At 57.0% G+C, this 26,380-nt stretch overlaps 1 protein-coding gene across 4 annotated transcripts in view; it reads right to left on the bottom strand.

Annotated features, from left to right (window-relative positions):
• Positions 1-302: 302 nt before the first annotated feature.
• TBC1D16 (TBC1 domain family member 16) overlaps positions 303-26,380 on the bottom strand; it is a 74,310-nt gene continuing 48,232 nt past the window's right edge. For 3 of the 4 annotated variants that reach the window (XM_053893451.1, XM_053893450.1, XM_053893448.1), the window contains exons 4-12: positions 14,754-14,915; positions 13,646-13,793; positions 12,518-12,685; positions 11,874-12,022; positions 9,721-9,855; positions 8,774-8,960; positions 6,803-6,982; positions 4,074-4,220; positions 303-3,223 (exon numbers count right to left, since the gene is read on the bottom strand). In XM_053893451.1, the coding sequence (XP_053749426.1) occupies positions 2,975-3,223; positions 4,074-4,220; positions 6,803-6,982; positions 8,774-8,960; positions 9,721-9,855; positions 11,874-12,022; positions 12,518-12,685; positions 13,646-13,793; positions 14,754-14,915 (1,525 nt within the window). In that variant the 3' untranslated portion in view covers positions 303-2,974. The remainder of the gene's footprint in view (positions 3,224-4,073; positions 4,221-6,802; positions 6,983-8,773; positions 8,961-9,720; positions 9,856-11,873; positions 12,023-12,517; positions 12,686-13,645; positions 13,794-14,753; positions 14,916-26,380) is intronic. The other variant, XM_053893449.1, reaches the window with a different exon arrangement.

The raw sequence follows: 26,380 nt of genomic DNA, 5'->3' as shown, positions 1-26,380 counted from the left end.
GAACTCGTGAGTTCGAGTCTTCCTGGCTGGGACTTGGGTCGGAACCTCCTGGAACAGCAGAACCAGGCCCCAACCGCACCAGCCTGGGCGTCCCCCGCCCCCACCCCCCCGCCGTCCCTTCTTCCCCGGGGCTGGCGAGCCCCTGCCTTGCTGCCCCGTCCATGCCTTCCATGCCAGCACACGCGCATCAGAGGCTCCCTCTCTTCCCAGGGGCCCCGACAACGTCGTGTCGCGTCAGCACAGCCGTTAGCGGTGGGGAAATTAAGTATGCGCGCGCACGCACACCAGCCAATAACATTAAGTGTCATTTAAAAAAATGGGTTAAATAAGCGGCATCACGGAGGATGGCCGTGCCGGGCTGATTATCCCATATTTGCACGTTTTGGAGGTGGGAAGGCTACAAGTCTAATGACGGAATTATCACCTAATGCCTTTTGCTGGCTGGGAATAATCCCGGGGCAACAGCTGCCGCGGGGTTTTTGGCTGGTTTCCTCTAATTGCATCCAGATTAAGGGAGCCCTGCGAGGCCCTTCCCAGCCCTCCAGCGCAGCCTGCCCTCCAGGAGCCCGCACATCCAGGTCTCCGGCTTCCGAGACCGGCTGCTCTGAGAGGCGAAGGTCTCACCGGGGCCCCGCGCGGTGCACAGGGGTGTGAGGCGGGGGGCGGCGAGGGTGGGCGGCACTTGGAAGGGGTCTTGGGGAGCTGCGGGAGCCGGGAGATGCAGCATGAATGCTTTGCAGCCAGGACCCTCCAAAGTGAGGGATTCCCTGGACACCCCCCCACCACACACACACACACACACACACATGCACACACATACACAGCAGCCCAAAGGCACAAGGTGTCTCAGTAAAATGCACGGATGCTATCCTGCTAGACGGTGAGCCTAGAAGCACGCTCTTTCCCCTTGGGCATCTCCTGCCTTTACAGGGGAAGCCATGCCCCTGACAGGAGGGCTCCCAAACAGGGTCATTTGGACCAAGACTTCCTGGAGGTGGTGGCAGACTGTATGGTTTGGCACCCTCTGAATTCCCAGCCCCTTGCCGTCCCTGCGCGGCATCTCTCGCTAAAGGGGAGGGTCCGGCTCCCCACCCCTGGGTGCTGACTCCGGCCATGTGACTTGCTCCGGCAATGGGATGACAGCAGGTGTGGCCTCCCCCAAGGCTGGGGAAGGCGCCCGTGCATTTCCGCTTCTGCACTTCTGCCTTGAGCGGGGCTAGCTCGCAGGGGGCGGTGGGGGATTCGAGAGACACGGCGCAGTGCCAGGTGTGACCTGTCCACCTGGGTGTCACCATCCCGAGCACACCCAGCCAAGACCAGAAGCGCCCAGCCTAAACCGCTGACCCTCAGGCCGCATGCGAGACCGCCAGGCTTGGGGCTCATTTGTTACGCAGCACCGCCGTGGCGACGGATAACGGATGCTCCTGTTTGTGTGGATGTGGTTTCTACGGCAGGATCGGCACAGCGCCTGCTTAGCTGAAGCCTTTTCCAAAGCAGACCGGGGGCCGGCACAGAAAGGCACCCCCCTCTTCCCAGAGGCAGAGCAGGTGAGAAGTCCGCCCCCATCCAGCCTGGACCCTGCTGCTGGGCTGAAAACAGCCAGCACCCCAGGATCTGCGGGCCGGGGTGGGGGTTCCAGGAGGGTCTCCCCAGAAGGCTCTGGGACAGGAGCCCTGGGAACTTGGAGATGCCAGTGTTGGCCGCCTTGCCTGCGAGAGGACTTGGGCTCACGGGGGACTGAGAAGTTTGGAGGGAGGGGGCCGGCAACTTCCTCTCTTCTGTGGATACACATCTTTTTCACGTGGCCCCAGCAGCATTGTTTGCTCTCCAGGGAGGAGAGCTGAGAGCGGGAGGAAGCCTTAGTTGGGGCCGTGTCTCCATGATGACCCCTTCGAGGGTGTGCGGGAGGGTTCCCGCCTCCACGATCCCAACGGTTCAAGAAGCGGTCTCCTTGTGCCAACGGCTGGCTGGATGCTCTTCGGCTGGCTGGGAACTCTGCCATACCCTCCCCCCTGTCCACCGCTAGATCCCGGCAGGGGCGACGGTGTCCTGAGTGCCGGCTACATTGCTGCGGTCACTGCTGCGCTCGACCACCTGCGAAGCTGACTTACGGAAGGCCCAGGCTGTGGGCAGGCCCGGGGGCACGCGGGAATCTTTCTACTTCTTTCGGGTGCCTTTGTCTCGGTTGGTTACTTAACGCACCACCACTCCCCTCAGACGTTGTCCATCCTGCCTGCACACACGGCCCCCGGCTGCTCGCTGTGTTCGGTGAGGTGGACCTTAGCCAATGTCAATGATGCTCACGTAGAGCCGCCTCCACTACGGGAGGCGAGTCTGACAGCTCCCGACAGCTCGAGGCTCGGGCTGTTTCCGAGGCATACCGGGAGTATAAAACATTTACACGGACACAAAGCCCCGAGCTTCTCACACCCTCCACCGCTCCCACATCTCTCTACTCTGAAATCACCGGGCTTTCGTTTTTTGTTTTGTTTCGTTTTTGCAGACATCTTCCTATAAGCCGTGAAGCTGTGCAAAGCAACACTGGCCTGCTCAGAAAATGGGGCCCGATGACGACGTGTGTCCAGCGTGCAGGGATGTCTCGGGCCGGGCCGGGCCCCCATTCTGTTCTGCGTCCCCTGTGCTGCTGGCTGAACAGGCCTTCTGGTCCTTTCTCATCGCCCGGCACTGTCGCTGGTCACTGATGGTGCCGGGGGAGCCTCTGGGGCAGACGGAGACCCAGCCCGCCTGCATCGGCGGGGGAACCGCCGTGTGCTCTGGTCCCACTGCTTCGGGAGGTGACTCTTCTCTGGGCAGCAGGCGGGGCTTAACTTCTGTCACTTCGAGGCTCTGCTGATGTCATTAACACGAAAAGGTCCCCTTCCTGTTGCCACAAGTCTCTTCTTCCTCGTGTTTCCACCGGCCCATCCCCACCCCCTCCCACATGCCCAGGACCCGCGGGAGCGGGCAGTCCGACCTATCTGCGGAAACCGAAGCCGTCCCGAGGCATCTTGGGGCCCTTCTTGCCTTCTCTGGGGGGCCTGGGCGAAGGTGTCTCCACCGTGCCCCCGTAGGGGCAGCTCTCCCAGCCGGGGTGGTGGCCCGTGCACTCCACGGCGGGTATGTAGCCGCTGTCCCACATGCCGGTCCCGCACGTCTTACACAGGTCGTGCAGGCTGCAGGGGATGCGGGGCAGGAGGCGGAACTGGTGTAGCAGACTCCTGGCCTGCGGAGAGAGGACACGACACACGCAGTGGGCGGGGCTGCCGCCCGGGCAAGGAGGCTGGGGGTGGGGGGGCCTTCACCTGAAGGGGGAGCGGGGACAGGGCGACCCCTCTGACTCAGCCCCCAACCGTGGTGCCCGGGGGCCCCGTCTGCCCCACGGCTGCCCCGTGCAGCCTCGGCAGGGTCTGTCTCCCCTGTGGCTGCGGCGCCGACCCCCGGGTCCCTCCTTGCTGCTTTTGAGGGCCGCTGCCAAGCTCACACAACCAGCATCGCCAGCAGGAGCTGGGAAGTGGGGGGTGGCAAAGCTCACCGTCTTCCCCCTTCGTTCCTGCATGGGGGGCGGGGCCTTGGCAGGGAGTGCTCCACCACCAGCGCGTGGGGGCGGGGCCTTCGTTCGTTCGGGGTGGGGGCTGAGTGGAGGGAGTTGGCGTGGGGGGCGGGGCTCTGCCTATGGGGGCGGGGCCTTGGCAGGGAGCACCGCGCTCCAACCAGCGCTTCGGGGCAGGGCCTTCATTGGGGGGGCGGGGCCTTGGCAGTGAGAGCCCCAGGGAGCACGTAGGAGCGGGGTCTGTATTCCGGGGGGCTGAGTGGGGTTCAGGGTTGACGGGTGGGCGGGGCCCTGGCGGGGAGAGCCCCCGGGGACCCCCATACGGGAGCGTGTGCGGTTAGGGCTGAATTCGAGGGGGGTGGAGCTTGTGGGGGGGCGGGGCTCTGCACTTGGGGGCGGGGCCTTTGCGTGCAGTCCTGGCCTGTGTTGGGGGGATGCTGAGTGAGAGTCGGGGCTTGGTGCATGGGCGGGGCTTCGCAAGCCTGCTGGGTGGGGCCACGTGGGGGGGCAAGCACACGCTCACCTTCCTGAGAACCAGCTCCCCGTTCATGTGCATGGCCAGGTTTCCAAAGTGCAGGAGCATCTGGTCGGTGGCCAGCTGCTGCTCAATGACGTCATCCCCGTAAATGGCCACGATGGCCACGCAGATGAAAAGGTGGAAGTAATCCGTCTGAGGGGGAGGAGAGTAGGGTTCAGCCAAGGCCCCAGGTGGAGGCTGAGTGCAGAGGTGTGGCGCGAGGCTGTCTGGGTTCACGTGGCCCCGGGCAAGCCGCAAGCCTCTTTTGTCCTCAGTTTCCCCACCTGCACATGGGCCAGTGTCAGCACCACACCCAAGGGCTGCAGTGACGGGACAAGGGGATGGGGGCGCGTGCTCCCCACAGGCTGCTGCTGTGTTTGTGGGGAGCCCTCTGGACGCACTCGGTCACAGGAGGCAAAGAACGCGCTCCCTCTGAAGTCTGGCCTGGGCTCATTCCGGTCTATTCACAAAGGTGCGTGTCTCAGGCTGCGTCAGAATACGCTCCGGTGGGCAGTGGGGCACGCCAGCAAGAGAGAATTTTCTGGCGGCCACCCACTGGTCAGTGTCTTCCTGCCTCCAGGCTGAACATCCCAACTTCTGCCCCAGAGATGACCCCTAAGTTTCCTGCTAAGAAATCGAGAAGATCCTCACGGAGAGGAGCACCACAGCTTCCTGACGGCCCCCGGGGAGTGCTACGATGATCCTGCTGTCTTTCGCGGACTCTGCAAGGACTCCTCCGAGGATCCTGCTGTCCTCCTTGGAGACCGCCTCCCACCACTGCCCGGCAACGCCAGGCACGCGGCAGGAAGCCGGCACCCGGGGGGCAGGCACTTGACCGGGGTGCATTCTGTGTGCTCTCCCCCCCCCACCCCCCCGGACGCTTTGAGAGCGCCCCGCCTCTGACTCCACCTCGATCCCAAGGGCAGAGGAAGAGGAAGCAGCAGCAGGAAGCCCGTGTTTAGTCTCCCAGCGTCGACCCGCCAGCCAGACGGAACAGCTAGACTGGGCCGGGCGGAGCCCACAATTCCGGCAGAGCTAACAGCCAGCGCCCGGCCTGCTCCGGACAGACCGTCCCCCAGGCTGCCTGGCTCCTGCCTTTGAACTAGTCCGAAATGGACTCGCTTGGTCTCAGAACGTTCCTTCTGCAGCTATGTGAGCTCCGGCTGGGGTGGGAGACAGCGGAGTTCCAGGAAGGGGGTGTCCAGCTCCTCTGAGAAGGAAAGGTCGGGAGGACGAGGCGAGGCATGTCTTAAATAGGGCCGGGCAGCAGGACAGAGCTAAGTTCATTCTCAGGACAAGGCCTGGGGCAGCCTAGCCCCCTTGCCCCACGCTAATAGAAAATGGATAGAATAAAGCCTTTCTCTCTCAGGGGTCGCTTCAAAGGAGCCTCCCCCCACCGTGGCGCTCACTCTTGACAAGCATACCCCCACTACCATTATGGGACCACCTCCACGCCCCCGGGGCCAATGTCATCAAGACACTAGGCCAACACGGACATAAACTTGTTTAGTGAACTTCAGGCAAGGTGGCAGCCACCAGAGATGTCAGCGTGGGCTTCTCCCGTGGTTTTCACAAGATTTTGTGCAACTCGGGGTGTAGCTAGAGCACAGCGATGAAAATCACCCTGCGAAGTGGCTGTGGCTGTAGGGCGACACTCGAGTTCACTCGTGACGTCAGCCTAAACGTGACGTCACGAGGGCGGCCAATTCGCTGCTGGGAAAGCACACGATGAAGCCTTGCGAAGCGGACACGGTTTACAAAAACGACGTGATCCAACGTCTTGGACCCTCCGTGCCAGTGGTTCCCTTGATGAACGCAGAGAGTTCGCCCCGAACGTACCCGCCAAGCACGCCGCTCCAGGCGGGCAGCAGTCAGACCCGGGCGGGGGCGCGAGAGCGGGCGGAGGGCACGGGTGGGCGAGTACATGGACGGCCTGGGGCACCAGCCGTGTGTCTCTGGACTCGCTGCCCCCAGACATGCTCCTCCAGCAACATCAGGAAGGCCGGGGCACGCTGGGGCACGTGTCTGCGGGCCGGTGGGGCTCCCACGTACCTGCAAGGCCTGTGTGACAGGAGCGGCCGGGCTGCCAGTGAGAACAGAGCCGGCTCCTGCAGAAGGGATCCCGGCCACCTCCCGGAAGCGTCAACACTATTTTTTTTTTAAAGACTGATGGATTCCAAGAGACTTGCACATCCTTTAACGTCGCCGGCTTGTTGCTAATTTGGGCGTTAACGCCCTGTGACAGGGCCACAGGCTCTCGGGGGCTTTGCAGAAGAGGTGCTGATAACAGTGAAAATGTGCAGAGGGACGGTGGGGCCTCCAGAGGGGCTGCTGGGGACACAGGGTCTCGGGCTCTCTCCCGGAGCCGTCCTGAGCGAGGAAGGAGGGCGGGGCGGGCCCGGGGGGCCTGGCAGGTGGGCACAGGCGTCCTGGGCCGCAGGCGGCCTGCTCACCCTGTGATGCCGTCCTTCACACTGAGTGGCTGTGGCAGCAGGGAGCTCGGCCCCAGAAGGTGGCAATGGGCCCAGCGAGCGGGCAGCCGCGTCTATCTCGGTTTGGGGAGGCGAGCTGCAGGTCTGAAGCCACCCCGCGGGGCCAGCCGGCAGCTGCGAGCGCGGGGCTGACGTGTGGGTTCCGGGGGCGGGGGCCGCAGAGGAGGGGGCCCTCCAGCAGGCGCGCGGGCCCCCACCCTCTTTGCGGGGTGCGGACGCTGACCGGCGCCCGCGCGGGCTTACCTGGTAGTGGGCCCAGCAGGCCTCCCAGATCCGCAGGGCCTCGGCCTCGGGGAACTCGCGCTTGAAACACAGCAGCAGCCAGCGGTGGCAAAAGAGCATCTGTAGGCCGTCCTCGCCCAGCGACACCAGGTGCTGGTAGAAGCGCAGGTGGGTCAGTCGCAGCAGCTCCCGCAGGTAGAGCTGGGGGTGGGGCCGGGACCGGTGAGGCCGCGGGCTCCACGCGAGGCGCCCGCTCCCACTGGGGCCCTTCCTCCGGCCCCCCCCCCCCACCACCCAAGCAGCGCGCACGCCGAGCGCCGGGCTTCCGACGGCGGCCCGTGCCTGCACCCACTCACTTTAATCTGCTGCTGGAATCGGCTAGTTTAGCCCAGACTTCCGATCACTTGGGGGCGTGGCCCTGGCAGGGCCAGGCAGAGCAAGGTGCCCGGCTGCGGTGGGAGGCTCCGCCGGGCCACAGCTGCCACACGGGGCTGTTTCTGACACCCCTCCTCCCGGGAAGGCGAGCAGATGATGTGTGGGCCCCGCCCCGCGCCAGCCCAACCACCTCCCCCTCTGAGACCCATCATCTTCCAGAGCTGACTTGGAGCAGGGAGGGGGCGTTTCTGAACCCCAGGGCACTCGATTCCTGCGCTTGAGGTCACCACCCGGTGACGTGGGACAACATGGAGGCTGACTCCAGCGCCATTAGAAAATCATCTCCGGCAGATAATGAGTCACGGGGCCATGTGCTGCGTGAGCCCGTCTGGGGCGAATCGTGTCAGACCCCGTAATTGTCTCCCCAGGTGCCGTGGAAACTGACATCACAGAGCCGATGCAGAGAGAGGGCAGCGGGGGCAGGGGGACCTGGGGCAGGGCTCCGTGGCTCACAGGCCCCTCCCATGCCAGCAGCCCACCCTCCCACTCAAGACGGCCGCTGGGGTGGTCCTGGCCCTCGTAGGGGCTGCTGCTGACCGGCCAGTTTCTGCACGCTCCGGCTCGCCACAGGGTCAAGACCGACAATGCGGCCTGCCCCTCCCAGCCGGACGTCCCCACCCCCCCACCCAGGCACCCCTCACCCTCCCAGCCCTGCCTCCCGGATCCTGGTCCCCCTCCCCCCACCCGTCTGCGGGTCCCCAGCTGTGCCCTGCTCCCATTCAGTCAGTCCTTGGCCCTGGCATTCCAGCCGATCCACTCAGCTCCTCCCTCATTGTACGGGACATATCCGGTCCCACAAGACCGGCCGCACGGTGTCAGTGCCCGAACCTGTGCTCAGCCGAGTCTGGGCAGGTCCCTGAGTGCTGCAGGGTCGGCCTGATCTGCCTGCATCACTTCCCATCTCCGCCAGCTCCTAGGCCGGGGCTGTCTCTGGGACAGGGGAGCTGAGACCACATCCCGGTGCCCTCCACCCGGCACTCGGCGGGTGACTGGAACACACAGCTGCCTGGTCTGTGCAGGGTGGGGGGGGGGGGGCAGGAGGAGGGGACGAGCTGGCTGGGTGCCGCAGGGTAGGCCTGCGGCCTCGGATGGGGTGTGGCGACTGCCCAGGGGGCCTCAGGAGCCTCCCATTCCTGCCCACTCAGGCGTCCTGCCGGCTTCGGACTGTGTAGGGAGCAGCCCGGATGCACCCGAGGACCCATTCTGTGAAGCACAGGGCCAGGTGTGATGGGCCTCCCTTTCCTCACTCCACCAGGGAGCCTGGGCTGGGATGCCACCTGCAGGGAGGCGGGAGGCCACCAGGGGAGGGGCCTCGATGTACAGCCCAGCCTGCAGGGGGCATGGGGTGGGGGTGGCAGCCCGCATCGCGGGACTCCGGAATAGCGTGTGTTCCTCCCAGGGAGCCGGCCGGGGCTAAGCCCCCAGGCCCCGTAGGCAATGCCCACCCTGGCTTTTCTGCTTCCTGACCCACAGCAGCCACGCCACGCGTGGCCACGGAGACCCGGCGGGAGGTGTGCTCTCTCCCGGCACACTGTGACCCTCGGCCCCAAGCCTCACCAGCTGTTTCTCCATATCCTCGTCCCGAGGAGAGCTGACGAAGATCGTGTTCTGCATCAAACCCACAAAGCACCAGAAGGTGTCTGACTCATCCAGGACCTCGGCCAGGATGGGCGCCACCAGGTCTGACATGCCCTGGGAGTAGCCGATGGCGGGGTTGTAGACCGCGTAGTTCAGCAGGATCCTCCTGGCGACACAGTGCAGAGCGGTCAATGCAGCCCGCCCTTGCCGCACCCTCGGTGGCATGTCACCCAGGGTGGAAGGAGCCGGGGCTGCCAAGGATCCCCCCCTTCGCTTCGATCGCAGGGCGAGGAAGGCCGCTCTGGGGACTGTCTTCAGACTCTAAGGCAACGGAGTGGCCTACAGGCCAGACCCCCAGGGGAGGAGTGTGGGTCCGATGTTCTTCCCAGTGCCTGCCTGTGACAAAGGGTGGGCTGGCGGGGACACTTTTATGGGCTGCTAATTTTGTGCAGTTATTTGCCAGGCAGCAGCGTAAGGTCAAAGATGCCAGCCTCGGGCTCTGTGTGGCTTTATGGGCTGGAGGACCGCCAGGGGAAGGCTCCCCCCGGGCTTAGTGTGAACCACGCAAAGGCAGGCTTGGTGGATGCCCCGGGGAGTGGGCGGCCTTGCTGGTACCCGGGGAGGGGCCTACAGGGCTTCCCGGGGACGCCGTGGCCACGAGATGTTGACTGACGCAGCCTACAGTGGCTAATGTCCCTCTGCTCTTGGGGTGTTGATTGTACGAACCTGGGAGGAAGCCCCCAAGCCGAGCAGAGGCTACACGCTACTGCTGCCGTTCCTTGACTTCCCGGACGGACGGACGGCCGATGGCCGAGGAGGCCCCGTGGGGTAAGGTGACACTCCCAGAGAGGCAGACGAGGCGGTGAAGTGGGGAGGGGCTCTCCTCCCCTCGGGAAGGAGCCACATTGGCCGGGGAAGGCACGCACCTCATGCTCTCCACGTTCGGGTTGTCCTCCCCCCGGAAGAACTGGTTGCTCCGATCTGTCCGGACCACATCCTTGTCCACGGTGAACTGCACATTGCGCCAGAACGCTCTGTGCTCTTCAGGGGTCATGGAGAGCCTGGCACAGAGCAGGGCACCCGCCCGGGGCTGAGGAGCTGCACACACTCCTGGCAGGGCCTGCCCCTCCCAACCCCTGCTCTCGACGGGGGCTGGGTGTTTCTGATGGGGGCTGGGTGCTCCCAATGGGGGCTGGGTGTTTCTGATGGGGGCTGGGTGCTCCTGATGGGGGCTGTGTGCTCCTGATGGGGGATGGGTGTTTCTGATGGGGGCTGGGTGCTCCCAATGGGGGCTGGGTGCTCCTGATGGGGGCTGGGTGCTCCTGATGGGGGATGGGTGTTTCTGATGGGGGCTGGGTGCTCCCGATGGGGGCTGGGTGTTTCTGATGGGGGCTGTGTGCTCCTGATGGGGGATGGGTATTTCTGATGGGGGCTGGGTGCTCCCGATGGGGGCTGGATGTTTCTGATGGGGGCTGGGTGCTCCTGATGGGGGCTGGGTGTTTCTGATGGGGGCTGGGTGCTCCTGATGGGGGCTGGGTGCTCCTGCTGGAGGCTGGGTGTTTCTGATGGGGGCTGGGTGCTCCCGATGGGGGATGGGTATTTCTGATAGGGGCTGGGTGCTCCCGATGGGGGATGGGTGTTTCTGATGGGGAGTGCATGCTCCCAATGGGGGCTGGGTGCTCCCGATGGGGGCTTGGTGTTCCCGATGGGGGATTGGTGTTCCTGATGGGGGCTGTGTACTCCTGATGGGGCTGGGTGTTTCCGATGGGGCTGCGTGCTCCCGATGGGGGCTGGGTGTTCCCAATGGGGGTGGGTATTTCCGATGGGGGAATGGGTGTTTCTGATGCAGGCTGGGTGCTTCCAATGGAGGCTGGGTGCTCCCGATGGGGGATGGGTGCTCCCGATGGGGGCTGCGTGCTCCCGATGGGGGATGGGTGCTCCCGATGGGGACTGGGTGTTTCCGATGGGGGCTGCGTGCTCCCGACGGGGGATGGGTGCTCCCGATGGGGGCTGGGTGTTTCCGATGGGGCTGCGTGCTCCCGATGGGGGCTGGGTGTTTCCGATGGGGCTGCGTGCTCCCGATGGGGGCTGGGTGTTTCCGATGGGGCTGTGTGCTCCTGATGGGGGCTGGGTGTTTCTGATGGGGGCTGGGTGTTTCTGATGGGGGCTGGGTGCTCCCGATGGGGGCTGGGTGTTTCTGATGGGGGCTGGGTGCTCCCGATGGGGGCTGGGTGCTCCTGCTGGGGGATGGGTGTTTCTGATGGGGGCTGGGTGCTCCCGATGGGGGATGGGTATTTCTGATAGGGGCTGGGTGCTCCCGATGGGGGCTGGGTGTTTCTGATGGGGGCTGGGTGCTCCTGATGGGGGCTGTGTGCTCCTGATGGGGGCTGCGTGCTCCCGATGGGGGATGGGTGATCTCGATAGGGGCTGCGTGCTCCCAATGGGGGTGGGTATTTCTGATGGGGGCTGGGTGCTCCCGATGGGGGCTGCGTGCTCCCGATGGGGATGGGTGCTCCCGATGGGGGCTGGGTATTCCCGATGGGGGCTGGGTGCTCTCAATGGGGCTGCGTGCTCCCGATGGGGGCTGGGTGCTCTCAATGGCACTGCGTGCTCCCGATGGGGGCTGGGTGCTCTCAATGGGGCTGGTTGCTGCTGCGGCTGGCAAACCCTCCAGCCCCCTCCTCCCCTCCACTGACTTGGGGGTGTGCATATCCGAGGCTTTCCACGGGTCCCCAACACAGCCTGGGGTCAGCCAGACCCAGAGAGACCTCCCCAGTCCGGCTCCGGCTGCCCTCCCCCAACCCACCCCCCCCCCCCCACCTCCCACCCCAGCGTTCCCGGCGGGATGTCAGTGCCTAGTTAAGTCTGTTGAAAAAGAACTCTAAAACCTTGACACAGAGCTAAAGAGCAGCGCTGCGGATAATGACGGCACTTATCCAAGCCTATCACTCCGTGCCTGGGACCCATTTTCGAAAGAAACTCTGGGTCACGGAACGTATTATCAATGCGGGATTGCGCCTCAAATTGCCTTTGCAGCTGACATGCCCCTGGGCGGCCGGGGCGGGCGGGTGGCCCTTACCTCTTCTGCTGGATCTCGGCGTATTCCTTTCGCTTCTGCGCCCGCAGCGCCTCCCTCTCCTGCGACGTGGACTCGTGGCTGTAATACCGCAGCAGGAAAGGCCAGACCTCCCCCCGGATTGACACATCAATGCCGCCGAAGAAAATGGCCTGCAGGAAGCGGCAAAAGTTGGGGAGGGGCCCAAACAGGGCCGCTCAAAGCACCCCCAAATCCCCGGAGATTTGTGTTGTGGTGGCTTTGCGGGGCCTTCCTGACAGCTGATGCCTTGATTCACATCGCTGCAATTTGCACATGTTTGGAGGGGAGAGTGGAGGCCCTCCATTCCCATACAGGAGACAACCAGGCTCATTTCAATGTCAATGCCCACCCTGGTGTGGCGCTCCGACGAACGTATCGTTCTCACGTCGCGGCCTAATCCTGGTTTTGGAAGCGCCGCATTGCGCCGCGAGCTCTTCTATACAGGCTGACGCGGGGTCCCCCAAACCCGCTCCGGAGGGTTTCCTTTTCAGCGCAGCCCCTTTGATTGCTACACGGGCGCGTTCACACAGCCGCTCGCGCCGCGCCTCGGCCACCCCCCCCCCCCCCCCCCGGGGAGGCGGCCCGGCGGTGCCTCCCGCCTCCCCCCTCCCCGCGGGCCGGCTCACCTTGCGCAGTTTGTACTCCTCCTCCACCTGGCCCAGCTCGTTCAGGTGGTGCAGCCAGGCCGCCACGTCCAGCCTCTTGTACACGCCCTCCTCGGGGTGCGTCTCCGAGGAGGGCAGCTTGGGGCGGCGGATGGAGAACTGTATGCACGTCTTTTCGTCGGCGACCTGCTGGCCGGGAAGACACCTCGGGGCGATGTGCACCTCACCGGTGCCCGCCCTCCCCAGGGCGCCAAATAGCCCCCCCCCCACCCCTACCCCCCTCTCTGCTGAAGGGAGGGGGGGCGCTCTCCCCTGCACGCAGACCCCTCATCGGCGAGCGTAATTAGCCGCAATTAAAATGAAAATACCTTCGTCTTAACATCGATCCCTCCCCTCCCCCTCGTCCCCCCCCCCCCCCCCCCCCCCGCGGGGCCGCCCAGGCTCCCCGGCCCACTCCCACCGACCGACCGAGACCGCGGCCCCCTCGCCACCGCCCCCACTCTCTCGGCGACCCCGGCCGCAAAAACGGAATTAATGCCTAGTATGGCCCAACTTCCCTCTGCCGGGAGGGCCTGCAATAAATTACATGTGATTGGCCACAGACAAAGGGGCCGCTGTTCCGCGAGCAGGGAGCCCGCCTGTCAGGTTGTCTCCACGGGCAGTCACGAATCCGGGGCAAAACTGCAGCTGACATTTAATTCAAAAATCAAAGGTTGTTCAATGTAGGGGGAAAAAAAAGCCATGCTAGTGTAATGAGGGAAGCCAGCAGGAGGCTCGGTGGGAAGGAAGGGAATCTGAAAGTCAGCCCCTTTCTAATAAGCACATACAGTATCTTGAACAGATAATTAAAGAGCTCTTATTACATTTGTATGTAGATTGAGCAAAATATGGCAGGAAGCCTTGTCAAAACATGATTTTTCAAGTGCACAGCACTGACTTTACAAGAAGCCCTGGGCACAGGCTTCAAATCCAAAGTTGCTGCCCTATCAGCCGCCCAGCGACCGCGGACAGGCTCGGGTCACACCCCTCCGAGGCCTCCGCGCGGGGAAGTCCCGGACCCTCCCCGCCGTGGGAGGGAAGAGGAGGGGAGGGAGTCTCGGCAGCCGGGCGACTCCCACGGCGGGGCCCTCCGGTCGCCCTCTGGGCTACCTGGTCCTTGAGGTGCGTCTCGGTGCAGTATTTCCACTGCTGAAACACGTCGCACAGCTTGTCCAGGCCGCCGTGGTGGAAGTGGAACACTTTGTACTGGCTCTCCCGGCTGGCGATGACCAGCTGGCCGCTGGTGCAGGCCTCGTCGCTGCGCGGCCGTCGCAGGGGGAGGCAGAAGGGAGCAATGAATATGTAAACGCCGGGTTTTATTTCCAAGTATAATCAGAGGCCCCTATCACTGACCCCCGGGGCAGGAAACAGGAAGGCCCCGCCGAGTCTGGCTGCGGGCCACAGGGGGACAGTTACACCCACACGCGAGCCATCGCCCCCTGGGGTGAGGAGCGCCAGCCAGCCCCCTCCTGGGGGGGGCCGGGAAGTAGGACTGTCCTCGCTCCCTGGAGGGCTGCCGGAGCGGCCTTGGGTCCCCGGCCCCAAGCAGTGACACCCCCCCCTCTGGCGTCCCCGCTCTCTGGCGTCCCCCCTCTCCGGTGTCCCCTCCTCTCTGGTGCCCCCTCTCCAGGAGATCTAGGGGTGGATGCCATTAGGTGGAATCAGATTTTGAGCCCAGGTGGGACGGCCTGGAGGGCACCCTGGGAGAATCCTCCGGGAAAACTCACTGCACGTCCAACTGGGTGTTCGGCCCAACCCCGGCTGCCCTTCCTTGAGAGGCCAGACTGTGGCTCTGGGTCTGGGACCCCTCCAGCGACACGTGTGCTTGGAGCACAGGTCTTCGGCCGGGGCCAGCGTGGGGCTGGGCCACCCTGCCTTTCGGGAGCGACTGGACGTGGCTGCTAGACAGGACGCTAATAGGGACGGTCCGCCCACCATGAAAACGGGGCGCCTCCTCCAGAAAGCCACGCCCCCTTCCTGCACACACAGGCGGAGCTGCAAAGCCTCTTGGGGGGATGGAGGGGGTGGGACCCTGAGGGCGCATGGAAGAGTCTGGAAGCCGCCCGGACCCGGTTCCTGGGGGCAACCGTAGCGGGCACCCCTGCCCACAGGCTCAGCGATGTCGGGAAGCGAGCCCCGACTGGACCCGAAGCCCCCGCCCGCTGGGCCCCCTGCAACCCCCGCCAACTTCCGGGAAGCCGCGGAGACAGGCTCTCACCTGAAGAAGAGACGGAGGGAGCGCATGTGCCCCAGGTCCACGCGGAACACGCCGCAGATCTGCTCCAGCGCGCAGGCCCTCTGGGGCTCGTCCCAGCGCGGGGTCTGCAGGAGGCCGTGGCCGTCGGGGAACCGCAGGGGGGTGTCGGCGCCGCAGGGGGAGCTGGGGGAGCGGGTCACGTGAGGGCCACGCGGCTCTGTGTCCCCGCCGTCCCGGGGACAGGGCAGGGAGGGCGTGGGGGACACACTTACACACGGGCCCAGCTCAGACACGCACACAGACACCCGTGAGCCAGCGAGCGAGCGAGCGAACAAACGAACGAATGAACGAACGGGTCCCATTACAGTCACACGTGAAATTACATTTCATGTGGAAGGGAAGGCGTGTTTTGATCAAATTGCATCCCACACGGACAGAGGCAGTGAGTGGCCCTAATGACAGATGAGCCCCCCCCCCCCCCCACAAGCCTTCCCTGTGTGACCTTGGGCGGGTCACCAAGCCCCTTGGAGCCTTTGTGTGGACATTTGCAAAGTCAGGATAATAACAGGCCTTTGTGCATATGATCAAGGGCTGCAGAGGGCTGGGTGCTGGGCCCCCTGCGCTGCCTCGTGATCCCTTTGGACGGGGTGGGGCTTCTGTTTGAGTTTCTACCGGTTCGCCATTTTCCTGGAAAAATAAAACACTGGTTCTGTTTATGGTTCAGTAAGGAAATTATCAATACCAATAACACAAATAATGCACATTTATTAAACACTCAGTATGGGCCTGGTCCTGTAGTAACCACCTCGCGTGGGCACGTATCACATATAATCCTCGCAATAATCCTTGGAAAGGAGCGGTGCCATTCACCCCCATTGTACAGAAGAGGAACTGAGGCCCAGAGAGGTTAAGGGGCTTGCCCAAGGTCACACAGCTGGCAGGCAGTAGAGTTGGTTTTTGGACCCAAGCTTGGAGAGCCAGGTCCTTACGACCATACTTGCTGGCCTCTAAGCTCCAAGTTCAGCAACACAACCCCATTTATTACGGTTTTTTTTTTTTTTTAAGTTCATGAATTTGTTTAAAACCCGAGTTGCAAAGCATTTTATTACGTGGATTCGGCCACACCACAGGCTAAGTGCCATCTGTGGAGATTTAACAGTAGCATCCAGCAAAAGCCCACGAAAATGTAACCAGAGTAAAAGCAAGCAGCAGTTCTGGGCCCCCACCCCGGCATCCTACAGAGAGGCGACAGCAATGGCCTTCTCCAGCTTCCCCGGTTCAGCCCAGAGCATAAAAGTGTCAGAGGCGCTTAATCCCGAGGTGCCCCTTCCTCAAAAAGGCACCAGTTCTCTGCACGAAGCCACAAGGGGTGGTTCACGCACAATCCCTCAGAACTTGGGGCATCCTCAAAGAGAAAAGACCGGCCTTTTAGAACCTTTGCTGCTTCTAGAACATCAGTCGGCCCGGTGTGCGGGAGACGGCGGCTTTTCTGCCCTCCCTGTCTGAGGACGCTGGGCTGAGCCAGGTCCCGCCATTTCTGTGGGGCACCGGGGCACTCCCAGGGGACAGATTCAGATACAAATCAGTAGCTGGCTGGGAAGGTGGGTAGGCGAGCCGAACCTCCGTGGCCACGCGGCAGACCCAAAAAGGCTGAGGGAGTCGCCGCCTTCCAGAGTGGACCCTGACCGGGCTGCACTATACGATCATTGTTTGCGAAACAAGGCAAGTGGCGGGTCTGAAGACAGCCCCCCACCACGCACCTGATGCAGCATCTCGTAATCTGCTTACTGAACAACGAGGCCCCCGCGGCTGGGAGATCACGGGCTCCACGTGCTTCCCAGGCTCGCCTCCAAACCCGGCTGGAGAGGGGCCACCAGAGGGTGGCATTATTTCCAGCCCCCTCCCCACCCCCCCACCACCGCTCCACATGCACACACGGCGCCACAAACCCACACCCCCTTCCCAGCGCTGCCGCATGCCGTGGGGCAGGCCGAGGCTTCCAGAAAACAGATCCAGGATGGAGACTCACTCGAGCAGAGTCATGGGTGGAAGATTCTCCGGCCAGTGCTGTGGCCAGGAGACATGATTCCCTGCAGGGGAAGGAGCCCGATTCCCTGCAGGGGAAGGAGCCCGATTCCCTGCAGGGGAAGGAGCCCGATTCCCTGCAGGGGAAGGAGCCCGATTCCCTGGAGGGGAAGGAGCCCGATTCCCTGCAGGGGAAGGAGCCTGATTCCCTGCAGGGGAAGGAACCCGATTTCCTGTAGGGGAAGGAGCCTGATTCCCTGTAGGGGAAGGAGCCTGATTCCCTGTAGGGGAAGGAGCCTGATTCCCTGCAGGGGAAGGAGCCTGATTCCCTGTAGGGGAAGGAGCCTGATTCCCTGCAGGGGAAGGAGCCTGATTCCTTGCAGGGGAAGGAACCCGATTCCCTGGAGGGGAAGGAGCCTGATTTCCTGCAGGGGAAGGAGCCCATTTCAAACGAGGAGACAGCCTCAGACAGAGGGTCGGCCTCGTACCTTCCAGGCGCAGCTGGCCTCCGGGCAGAAGGCTGCTCGCGCCTAACCCTTCCGCGGCTCCTGAGGGGGACATTATTTGCACTTATTAATTGATTAATCGATGAACTCCAGACACTATGCTTGGGACCTACCACTGGGGTTCTATCAACCTATTGTTTCGGCTGACTCAAAAAGCTCAGGATGAAGAAAAGCAAGAGAAAATTTAGATATTTTAGGGGCACCCGGATGGCTCGGTTGGTTGAGCGTCCAGCTCTTGACTTTGGCTCAGGTCATGGTCTCGCCGTTCGTGGGTTGGAGCCCCATGTCGGGCTCCGGGCCGACGGTGCAGTGCCTGCTTGGGATTCTCACTCTCTCCCTCTCTCTCTGCCCCTTTCCTGCTTGTGCTCTCTCTTTCTATAAATAATAGATGATAGATCGATAGATGGATGGATGAGAGAAGTTTGGATATTGTAAAAATGTTAAAATCTGGCCCCAATGCCTCTTTGACTTTGAGAACCACAACTCAGTCATAATGGAGGTTTTCTCTTCCCCACTTAGACTTTTTCTGAAAAGAGACCCTTCCTATAAATATCGGTTATCTGCTGCCGTGTGACGAATGGCCCCAAAACTTAGCAACTTGCAAACACCCCCTTTTTATTTGTCCACAGAGGTGATGCTACTTGGCGTCTTCTGGCTTTCTATCACACATTTCTAACTCGTACTATTTGGGGGAGGGATTGCCCAAATAAACCGTCTGTTTAATTTCAACACACCCCACATAACAATCGTATGAGCACATTACACAGAGCACATTGGAATACTCTTGGAACCGAGCTGCTCTCCACGCACAGAGATAAAAACTAAAAACCAGGCCTATTTCAATCTCCCCCACATCTTACTTCCTCACCGTTGTTTTTCTCACGGCTTCAAAGTTCGCAGACATCCTACAGATTCATCCCAGGCATGAGAATTGTTTTTTTTTGTGTTTTTAGTGTTTATTTCTTTTGAAAGAGAGACAGAGCAATTGGGGCAGGGGCAGAAATCGAGGGAGAGAGAGAGAGAGAGAGAAAGAGAGAGAGAGAGAGAGAGAGAATCCCAAGAGGTTCCACGATGTCAGCACAGAGCCCGACGTGGGGCTCGATCCGACAAACTGTGAGATCATGACCTGAGCCGAAACCAAAAGTCAGATGCTCAACCGACTGAGCCCCCCCCCCAGGTGACCCCCCAGGCATGAGTGTTAAGTGACCTCATGTTCTGTGCCAGGATGTGCTGGCAGCTGGCGAAGCAGAAGTCACCAAGATATGGTCATCACCCTGTGGCAGCCGGTCTTGATGGGGAGACAGATGTCACACTAGGTGGCTGAGGTGACCATCCAGTCATCTGCTATCACAGGCCCTATGCCATGGGGACCCAAGCCGTCCATCAACTTTGCTCTAGTTTGAACCCTTGGAACCCCAGCCATAGTCCCAAGCACAGTGTCTGGAGTTAATCAATTAATCAGTTAATAAATGCAAATAATGTCCCCCTCAGGAGCCGCGAAAGGGCACAAGCAGCCTTCTGCCTTGGGGCCAGCTGCCCCTGGAAGGTACGAGGCCGACCCTCTGTCTGGGGCTGTCTCCTGGTTTGAAATGGGCTCCTTCCCCTGCAGGGAATCAGGCTCCTTCCCCTGCAGGGAATCAGATCTCCTGGCCACAGCAGTGGCCAGAGAATCTTCCACCCATGACTCTGCCCGAGTGAGTCTCCATCCTGGATCTGTTTTCTGGAAGCCTCGGCCTGCCCCACGGCGTGAGCAGGCCGCGGCAGCGCTGGGAAGGGGGTGTGGGTCTGTGGCCCTGTGTGTGCATGTGGAGTGGTGGGGGTGGGGTGGGGAGGGGGCTGGAAATAATGCCTCCCTTTGGTGGCCCCTCATAATTTCCAAGACCTGGAAGCAACACAATGAAGCACAATGTCCTTCAGTAGATGAATGAACGAACTTCAGTCCATCCAGACAAGGGAATATTATTCAGCTCTAAAAAGAAATGAGCCATCAAGCCATGAAGAGACACAGAGGAACCTTAAATGCACATTGCTAAGTGAAAGAGGCTGGTCTGGAAATGCCACAGACTGTGTGATGCTAACGATATGACGTTCTGGAAAAGTCACAACTATGGCCACAGTTCAAGGATCAGGGTTGTCAGGGGTTGAGGGGAGGGGGAAGGGATAAATAGGCAGAGCACGGGCGATCTTTAGGTCAGTAAAACTACATATGCCCCTTGAGCAACGCGAGTTTGAAGTGCAGGGTCCGCTTTGTCTGGATTTTCCCCCATAAATACTGTGTGGTACTGTAAGTACACTTTCTCTTCCTTATGATTTTCTTTTTTTGTGTGTAATTTTGAAGTTTATTTATCTATTTTGAGGGAGTGCTAGCAGGGGAGGGGCAGAGAGAGAGGGAGCGAGAGAGAATCCCAAGCAGGCTCCACGGGGTCAGCACAGAGCGCGATGCGGAGCTCGCTCTCATGAACCGTGAGATCGTGACCTGAGCTGAGATCAAGAGTCAGATGCTTAACCAACTAAGCCATCTGGGTGCCATTTCCTATGATTTTCTTAATCGCATCTTCTCTTCTCCAGTTTACTTTCTTGTAAGAATACAGTGTATACTACATATAACATCCGAAGTATGTGTTAGTCAACTTCTTATGACGTTGATAAGGCTTCCGATCAGCAGTAGGCTATTAGTAATTGGGTCTTTGGAGACTCAAAAGTTATGTGTGGATTTTGAGCGTGGGGGGGGGGGGTCGGCACCCCTCACCCCCACATTGCTCAAGGGTCAACTGTCCTCTGTATGATGCTATAAAGTTAGATATATGTCATTATGCATTTGTTAAAACACGTCAGATGTACAACACCAAGAGTGAGCTCTAATGTAAACTATGGACTTGGAGTGATAATGATGTGTCAATAGAGGTTCATCAGTTGTAACAAACATACCCTCTGGTGTGGGATGCTGATAATGAGGGAGGATATGCATGAGTGAGAGCAAGAGGTAAGGGGAAATCTCTTTGCCTTCCTCTTGACTTTTTTAATGAACCTAAAATTGCTCTAAAAAATAACATCTGTTAAAACAAGAAAAAACAATTCGCTAGAGAATAAATACAAATAAACAATGACATTTCTGTGTCCAGAGAATGAAATAAATGGAAATGAAACAAGGTACTCTGGGGAGAGGTCTAGGTCCATGAAATTGGCAATAAGCAAAAAACTATAAAATGTAGTGTAGGTAAGGGTTTGGGAAAATGGACACCCTTGCACAGCCACAGGGTGGGACTGTATCCTGGTCAAACTTTTCTTTCTGGCAATGTGGAAATAAGATGCAAACAGCTTAAAAGTGTTTATACATTTTGACCCTTTATTTTCATTTTTAAATATCGATCCTAAGATCGATGGCTGCAAAAAAACATATACATAAATAGATACAGAAAAAGTGTTTGACAGGGGTGCCTGGGTGGCTCAGTCGGTTCAGTGTCCAACTTCGACTCAGGTCATAATCGCACGGTTTGTGGGTTTGAGCCCCACGTTGGGCTCTGTGCTGACAGCTCGGAGCCTGGAGCCTGCTTGGAATTCTGTGTCTCCCTCTCTTTCCCCCTCCCCCACTCATGCTGTGTCTCTCTCAAAAATAAACATAAAAAAAAGAAAAAATATTTGACAAAAATACAACACTCATTCATGATAAAGGCCATCAGCAACATAGGAATAGAAGGGAACTTCCTTAAGTTGCTAAAGGTCATCTAGAAACATTCTACACTTAGTGTTGTACTCAGTGATAGAGACTGAATTGTTTCCCCCATGATCAGGATAAGGTTAGCATGCCTGTTTTCATCACTTCTGTTCAGTACAGCACTGGAGGCTCTAGCCTCTCCATAAGATGAGAAAAGAAACAAAATGCATAAAGATCAGAAAAGAAGAAGTGAAACTGTCCCTGTGTGCAGATGATACAGTCATTTACACAAAAAAAATCGCATGAAACTTACAAAACAACTAATAGAACTAATAAGTGAGCTTAGCAAGATTACAGGATAAGAGGTTAATGTCGACAAAAGAAATTAATTGTATTCTTAAAGACTAACAACAGACAACTGACAAATATAATAAATTAAAAATTCCATTTATAGGACCCCCTTCAAAAAGATCTCTACACAAAATAGTTAGAAATAAATTAAACCAATGACATTCAAGACCTCCATACTGAAAAACACAAAACCTTGCTGAAAGAAATTAAAGGAAATGTAAATAAATGGAGAGATACACCATGTCCATAGACTGAAACAGTCGATATTGTTAGATGGTAATCCTACCAAAATGATCTATAAATTCAACACAGTCGCAATCAGTATTCCAGTAGGACCTTTTCGGGGGGTAGGAATTGTCAGGCTGACTCTAAAATTCATATGGAAATGCAAAACGCCTAGAAGAACCAAAGCAATTACAAAAAAAAGTAGAGAGTTGAAGGACTTATCCGTTTTGAGACTCATTATAAACCCATAGTAATCAAGGCAGTCTGGCAAGGGTGAAAACATAGACTTTCATATCAATGGTACGGAATGGAGAGTCCAGAAGTAGAGAAATATGATCAATTGATTATTGACAAAGACGCAAGGACAGTTCCATGGAGAAAGGAGTGCTCTTCCACAAATGGTGTTAGATCAACTGGATATCCATATGAAAAAAAATTAACGTCACTTCTTTTTTCATGCAGTATACAAAAATTAACTCAAAATGGGTCACAGATATAGATGTGATGCCTAAAATTATACAACTACTAGAAGAATCTGTAAAAGAAGTCTTAGCCACCTCAGAATAGGCCAAGATTTCTTAGAATACAAAATGCATAATCACAGAAATAATTAATAAACTGGAAAATTAAAAACTCTTTTCAAAATTCACTGTTAAATAACAAAAACATGCAAGCCACAGCCTGGAGAAAATATTCACAACACTTATATCCAATAAAAGATTACTCAGAATATGTATGAGACACTCTTTTTTTTTTTTAAGTTTATTCATTTCGAGACAGAGACCATGTGTGCGGGAGAAGAAGAGAGAATGTGGGAGACAGAGAATCCCAAGCAGGCTCCGTGCTGTCAGCGCAGAGCCTGATGCGGGACTTGAACCCACAAACCACGAGATCGTGACTTAAGCCGAAAGCAAGAGTGGGAGGCTCAACCAACTGAGCCACCCAGGTGCCCCTCCCTGTAGGAGACATTCTTGAAACTCAATAGTACTGTCAGACATAGATTTCTTAGCTATGACACCGAGGCACGATCCATAAATGAAAAAAATTGATACACAGGACTTTATTAAAATGACAAATTTCTGCTCTTTGAAAGACACTGCTAAGAAAATTAAAGAGACAAGCCACAGACTGAAAAAAGATACATATAGAACACATCTCTGATAAAGGATCTATACCCAGAACGTACAAAGAAACTTCAAAGTCAGTAATGAGAAAACAAACGCAATTTAAAAACAGGCAAAAGATCTGAAAAGGCGCTTCACCACAAAAAGGGGGCAAGTACGCATATGAAAAGGTGCTCGACATGGTTGGTCGGGAGAGAAACAGAAACGGAAACCACAAAGCGATACAACGGCACAGTACACACTTATGAGGAACACTACAACACAAGTATAAACTGACAGTCTGGACTGCCGGCGGGGACCACAGCAGCCAGACTCACATGTGGCTTGGCGGGAATGCAAAATGAGAATCCACTTTGGGAACACGCACTTACCACATGACCCAGCAATCCCACTGCTCGGTACTTACCCGAGGGAAATGAAAAATGCTCGCATAAAAATCCGTGTGTGCCTGCTGACAGCATTTTTATTCATAACCACAAAACCAAGAGCCAGCAGCTGGGTCTTTCAACTGGTCAGTGGATAAAGAAGTATGTCCAATGAATGGACAATGGAGTACCACTCGGCGATAAAGAGGAACAAACCGCGATACACATAACAACATGGGTGAATCACAAACGTATCAAGGGGAAGAAACGGGACTCAAAAGGTTATATGAAAAGATACCCAGCGACAATAGTAATCAGGGAGATGTAAATTAAAACCACCATGAGATACTCCCCCACACACGTTAGAATTGAAAAGCCTGACCGTGACCCTACCAAGTGCTGATGAGGACAGCAAGCACCCGGAACTCTCACACGCACAGCTGGTGGGAGTGCAACACGGGGCAACCACTTTGGAAAACAGTCTGGCAGTTGCTTAAAAAGTTAAGCACCCACTCACCATATGACCCGGCCATCCCACTCCCAAGTGTTTATCAAAAGACGTAAAAACCTACGTCCACACGCAAGAGTTCTGCATAAAGGTGGAGAGCAGCCGAGAACGGAGAACAACCCAGCGGGTGAGGGGATAATAAGCAGGTGAAGGGATAAACACATCGTGGTGGTTTATGCACACAATGGAGCAGGACTCGGCAACAGAAATGAATGAACTCTTGAATCATTCACACAGAAGTCTGGGTACATCGTGAAATCGTCATGCTGAGTGAAAGAAGCTGGACAGAAGAAACAGTACATACTGCATGGTTCCATTTATAGAAAATTCTAGGAGATGCAAACTAATCTATAGTGACAGAGAGCAGAAAAGTCATTTAGGGGGCAGGGGCTGGAGGAAGGGGTGGATTACAAAGGGACACAAAGGAAATTTGGAGGTGATGGATATGCTCATTAACATGATTGTGGTGATCGCCTTACTGGTGTGTGTGTGTGTGTGTGTCAAAATTCAGCAACTACACACTTCAAATATATGCAATTTAACATACACATATTAGACCTCAATAAAGTAAAAAAAAATCCACCAATATTTAAAAAAATTCTTTTATGTTTATTTATTCTTGAGAGAGAGAGAAGGAGACAGAGTGTGAGTGGGGGAGGGGCAGAGAGAGAGGGAGGCACAGAATCCGAAGCAGGCTCCAGGCTCCGAGCTGTCAGCACAGAGCCCGATGCGGGGCTCGAACTCATGAATTGTGAGATCATGACCTGAGCCCAAGTCGGACGCTTAACCGACTGAGCCACCCAGGCGCCCCTGTTACTGAATTTCTAACAGGAGAATATTTTAATATATCATGGCCCATTTATATGATACAATGCCATGAAGCTATTATAAAACATTTTATAAAAGTATTTAAAGAACAAAAAAATGCTCACACTGTTATGTGAAATGAAGAAAGTAGGATATGATATCGATATGCCTTTACATATAATGTATATTTATAGATACCTTATAGCTGTATAAATATATCATAGAAGTAGAAAACAGCCCCCAAATTATAAGAATGATCCTGTCCAGATGGCATGATTATAGGTTTTTCATCTTGTTTTTAATTTTATAAATTTTCTAAAAGTAATAATGAATCATTTTGATAATCAAAAACAATAAGCTAAACTTGTATATGCATATCTTTTCTTTTTAACAAGAAGCCTATAATGGTTTTTATACAGAAACCAAGAAGGGTAATTTCAAAAATTAAAAAAAAAAAATGAAAGAAGGTCAGGTATAAACAACTCAGCATCATCATGGTTACCATCTATCTGTGGCTTCCTGTGTGCCAGGAGCTCTGCTTATCGAGGGAGATGTTCTTTTTTTTAATGTTTATTTATTTATTTTGAGAGAGAGAGAGAAAGAGAGAGAGAGAGTGGGGGAAGGACAGAGAGAGACAGAGAGAGAGAGAGAGAGAGAGGGAGAGAATCCCAAGCAGGCTTCACACCATCAGCACAGAACCTGACACGGGGCTTGACCCCACGAACCGTGAGATGGGGACCTGAGCAGAAATCAAGAGTTGGACGCTTAACTGACTGCACCCCCACAGACGCCCCGAGGGAGATACTATTAACCCCACTTTATAGCTAAGGAGACTGAGGCCATGAATGACGTCCCCACATTGCACAGACGGTACACGGCAGGGTGGAGACGGATGGCCGGTGTGGCTGACGCAACCAAATCTCAAGCTTCCCACGCCTACGGCTTGTGACTCCAACAGGAGTTGTGACAGTTTAAAAGAACAAAGAGGAAGCTACAGAGGAAAGTAAAAGTCTGTTTTTAAAAATAGCCGTTAAAGATGCCCCTAAACGCGGTCTACCCGTCCCCCCTGCCCCAGGCTCCTGGCCCGGAGCGGTCAGCCCGGCAGGTTCTGCCTGGCAGGAAAGCCCCGGTCCTTAGCCTGGCGTGTGACATCGCATCATCTGGCATGGGTCTCCTACGGCTGCTACCAGAAGTCACCACACTTGCAAGGCTTAGAGCCACAGCAGTTTGTCCCTCACAGCTCTGGAGGCCTGGAGTCTGAGATCAAGGGCAGCAGGGCCCGGCTGCCTCGCACCCCAATCCCTGCCGTCACCACCGCATGGCCTTCCTCCTCCATATGGTGCTCTCTGTGTCTCTGTCGTCTCTTCTCATAAGGACACCGGCCATTGGATTAGGGCCCACCCGAATCCAGAAGGACCTCATCTTAACAAAGTCCATCTGCAAAGATCTGATGTCCAAAGAGATCACATTCTGAGGTTCCCGGAGTACATGAATTCGGGGGCATTATTCAGCCCCGTGTAGCCCTTCGCAGGCCCCCGTTGTGTTTTAGGCACACTGCACAACCCTTCCTCTCCACTCCGGAAGATCTCCTCTCCGGCCGTTTGCTCTCTCGGGCCCCTCCCTCAGGGCTGTCTGCTGTACCTCTCCATGTCTGCTCTTTTTACTCTCCAAGGCCCAGCTTAGGTACCATTTTTTCCGAGCCGCTTCCTCCTGATCCTCGGAGAAGCCACCAAGGAGAGTGTCGGACGTGAGGTAGGCAATATATGCTGACTTTCTTTTATTTCTTGGGAAATCCTTAGAAGTTTAGCATTCTCTTTTGCGTGTTTTGTCTTTGACTTTGCACAAAGTCACATGCTCACGATCAAACCAGACAAAGACATCCCAAGAACATAAAATTCTGGGCCCTTATGAACACCCCTCATGAATACAGACACAATCTCCTCAACAAAATACTAGCAAGCCAAATCCAACAACATACAAAAAGGATTATACACCATGACCAAGTGGGATTTATGCCAGGAATGCGAAGGTGGTTCGACCTATGAACGGCAAACAGTGCAACACGCAGATTAACAGAATAAA

This window comes from Panthera pardus, unplaced genomic scaffold, assembly GCF_024362965.1.
Source record: "Panthera pardus isolate Hobbes unplaced genomic scaffold, ASM2436296v1 HiC_scaffold_3, whole genome shotgun sequence".
Taxonomy (NCBI): domain Eukaryota; kingdom Metazoa; phylum Chordata; class Mammalia; order Carnivora; family Felidae; genus Panthera; species Panthera pardus.
Note: the sequence above shows the minus strand (reverse complement) of the source record. Positions and strands in the feature narration are given on the sequence as shown.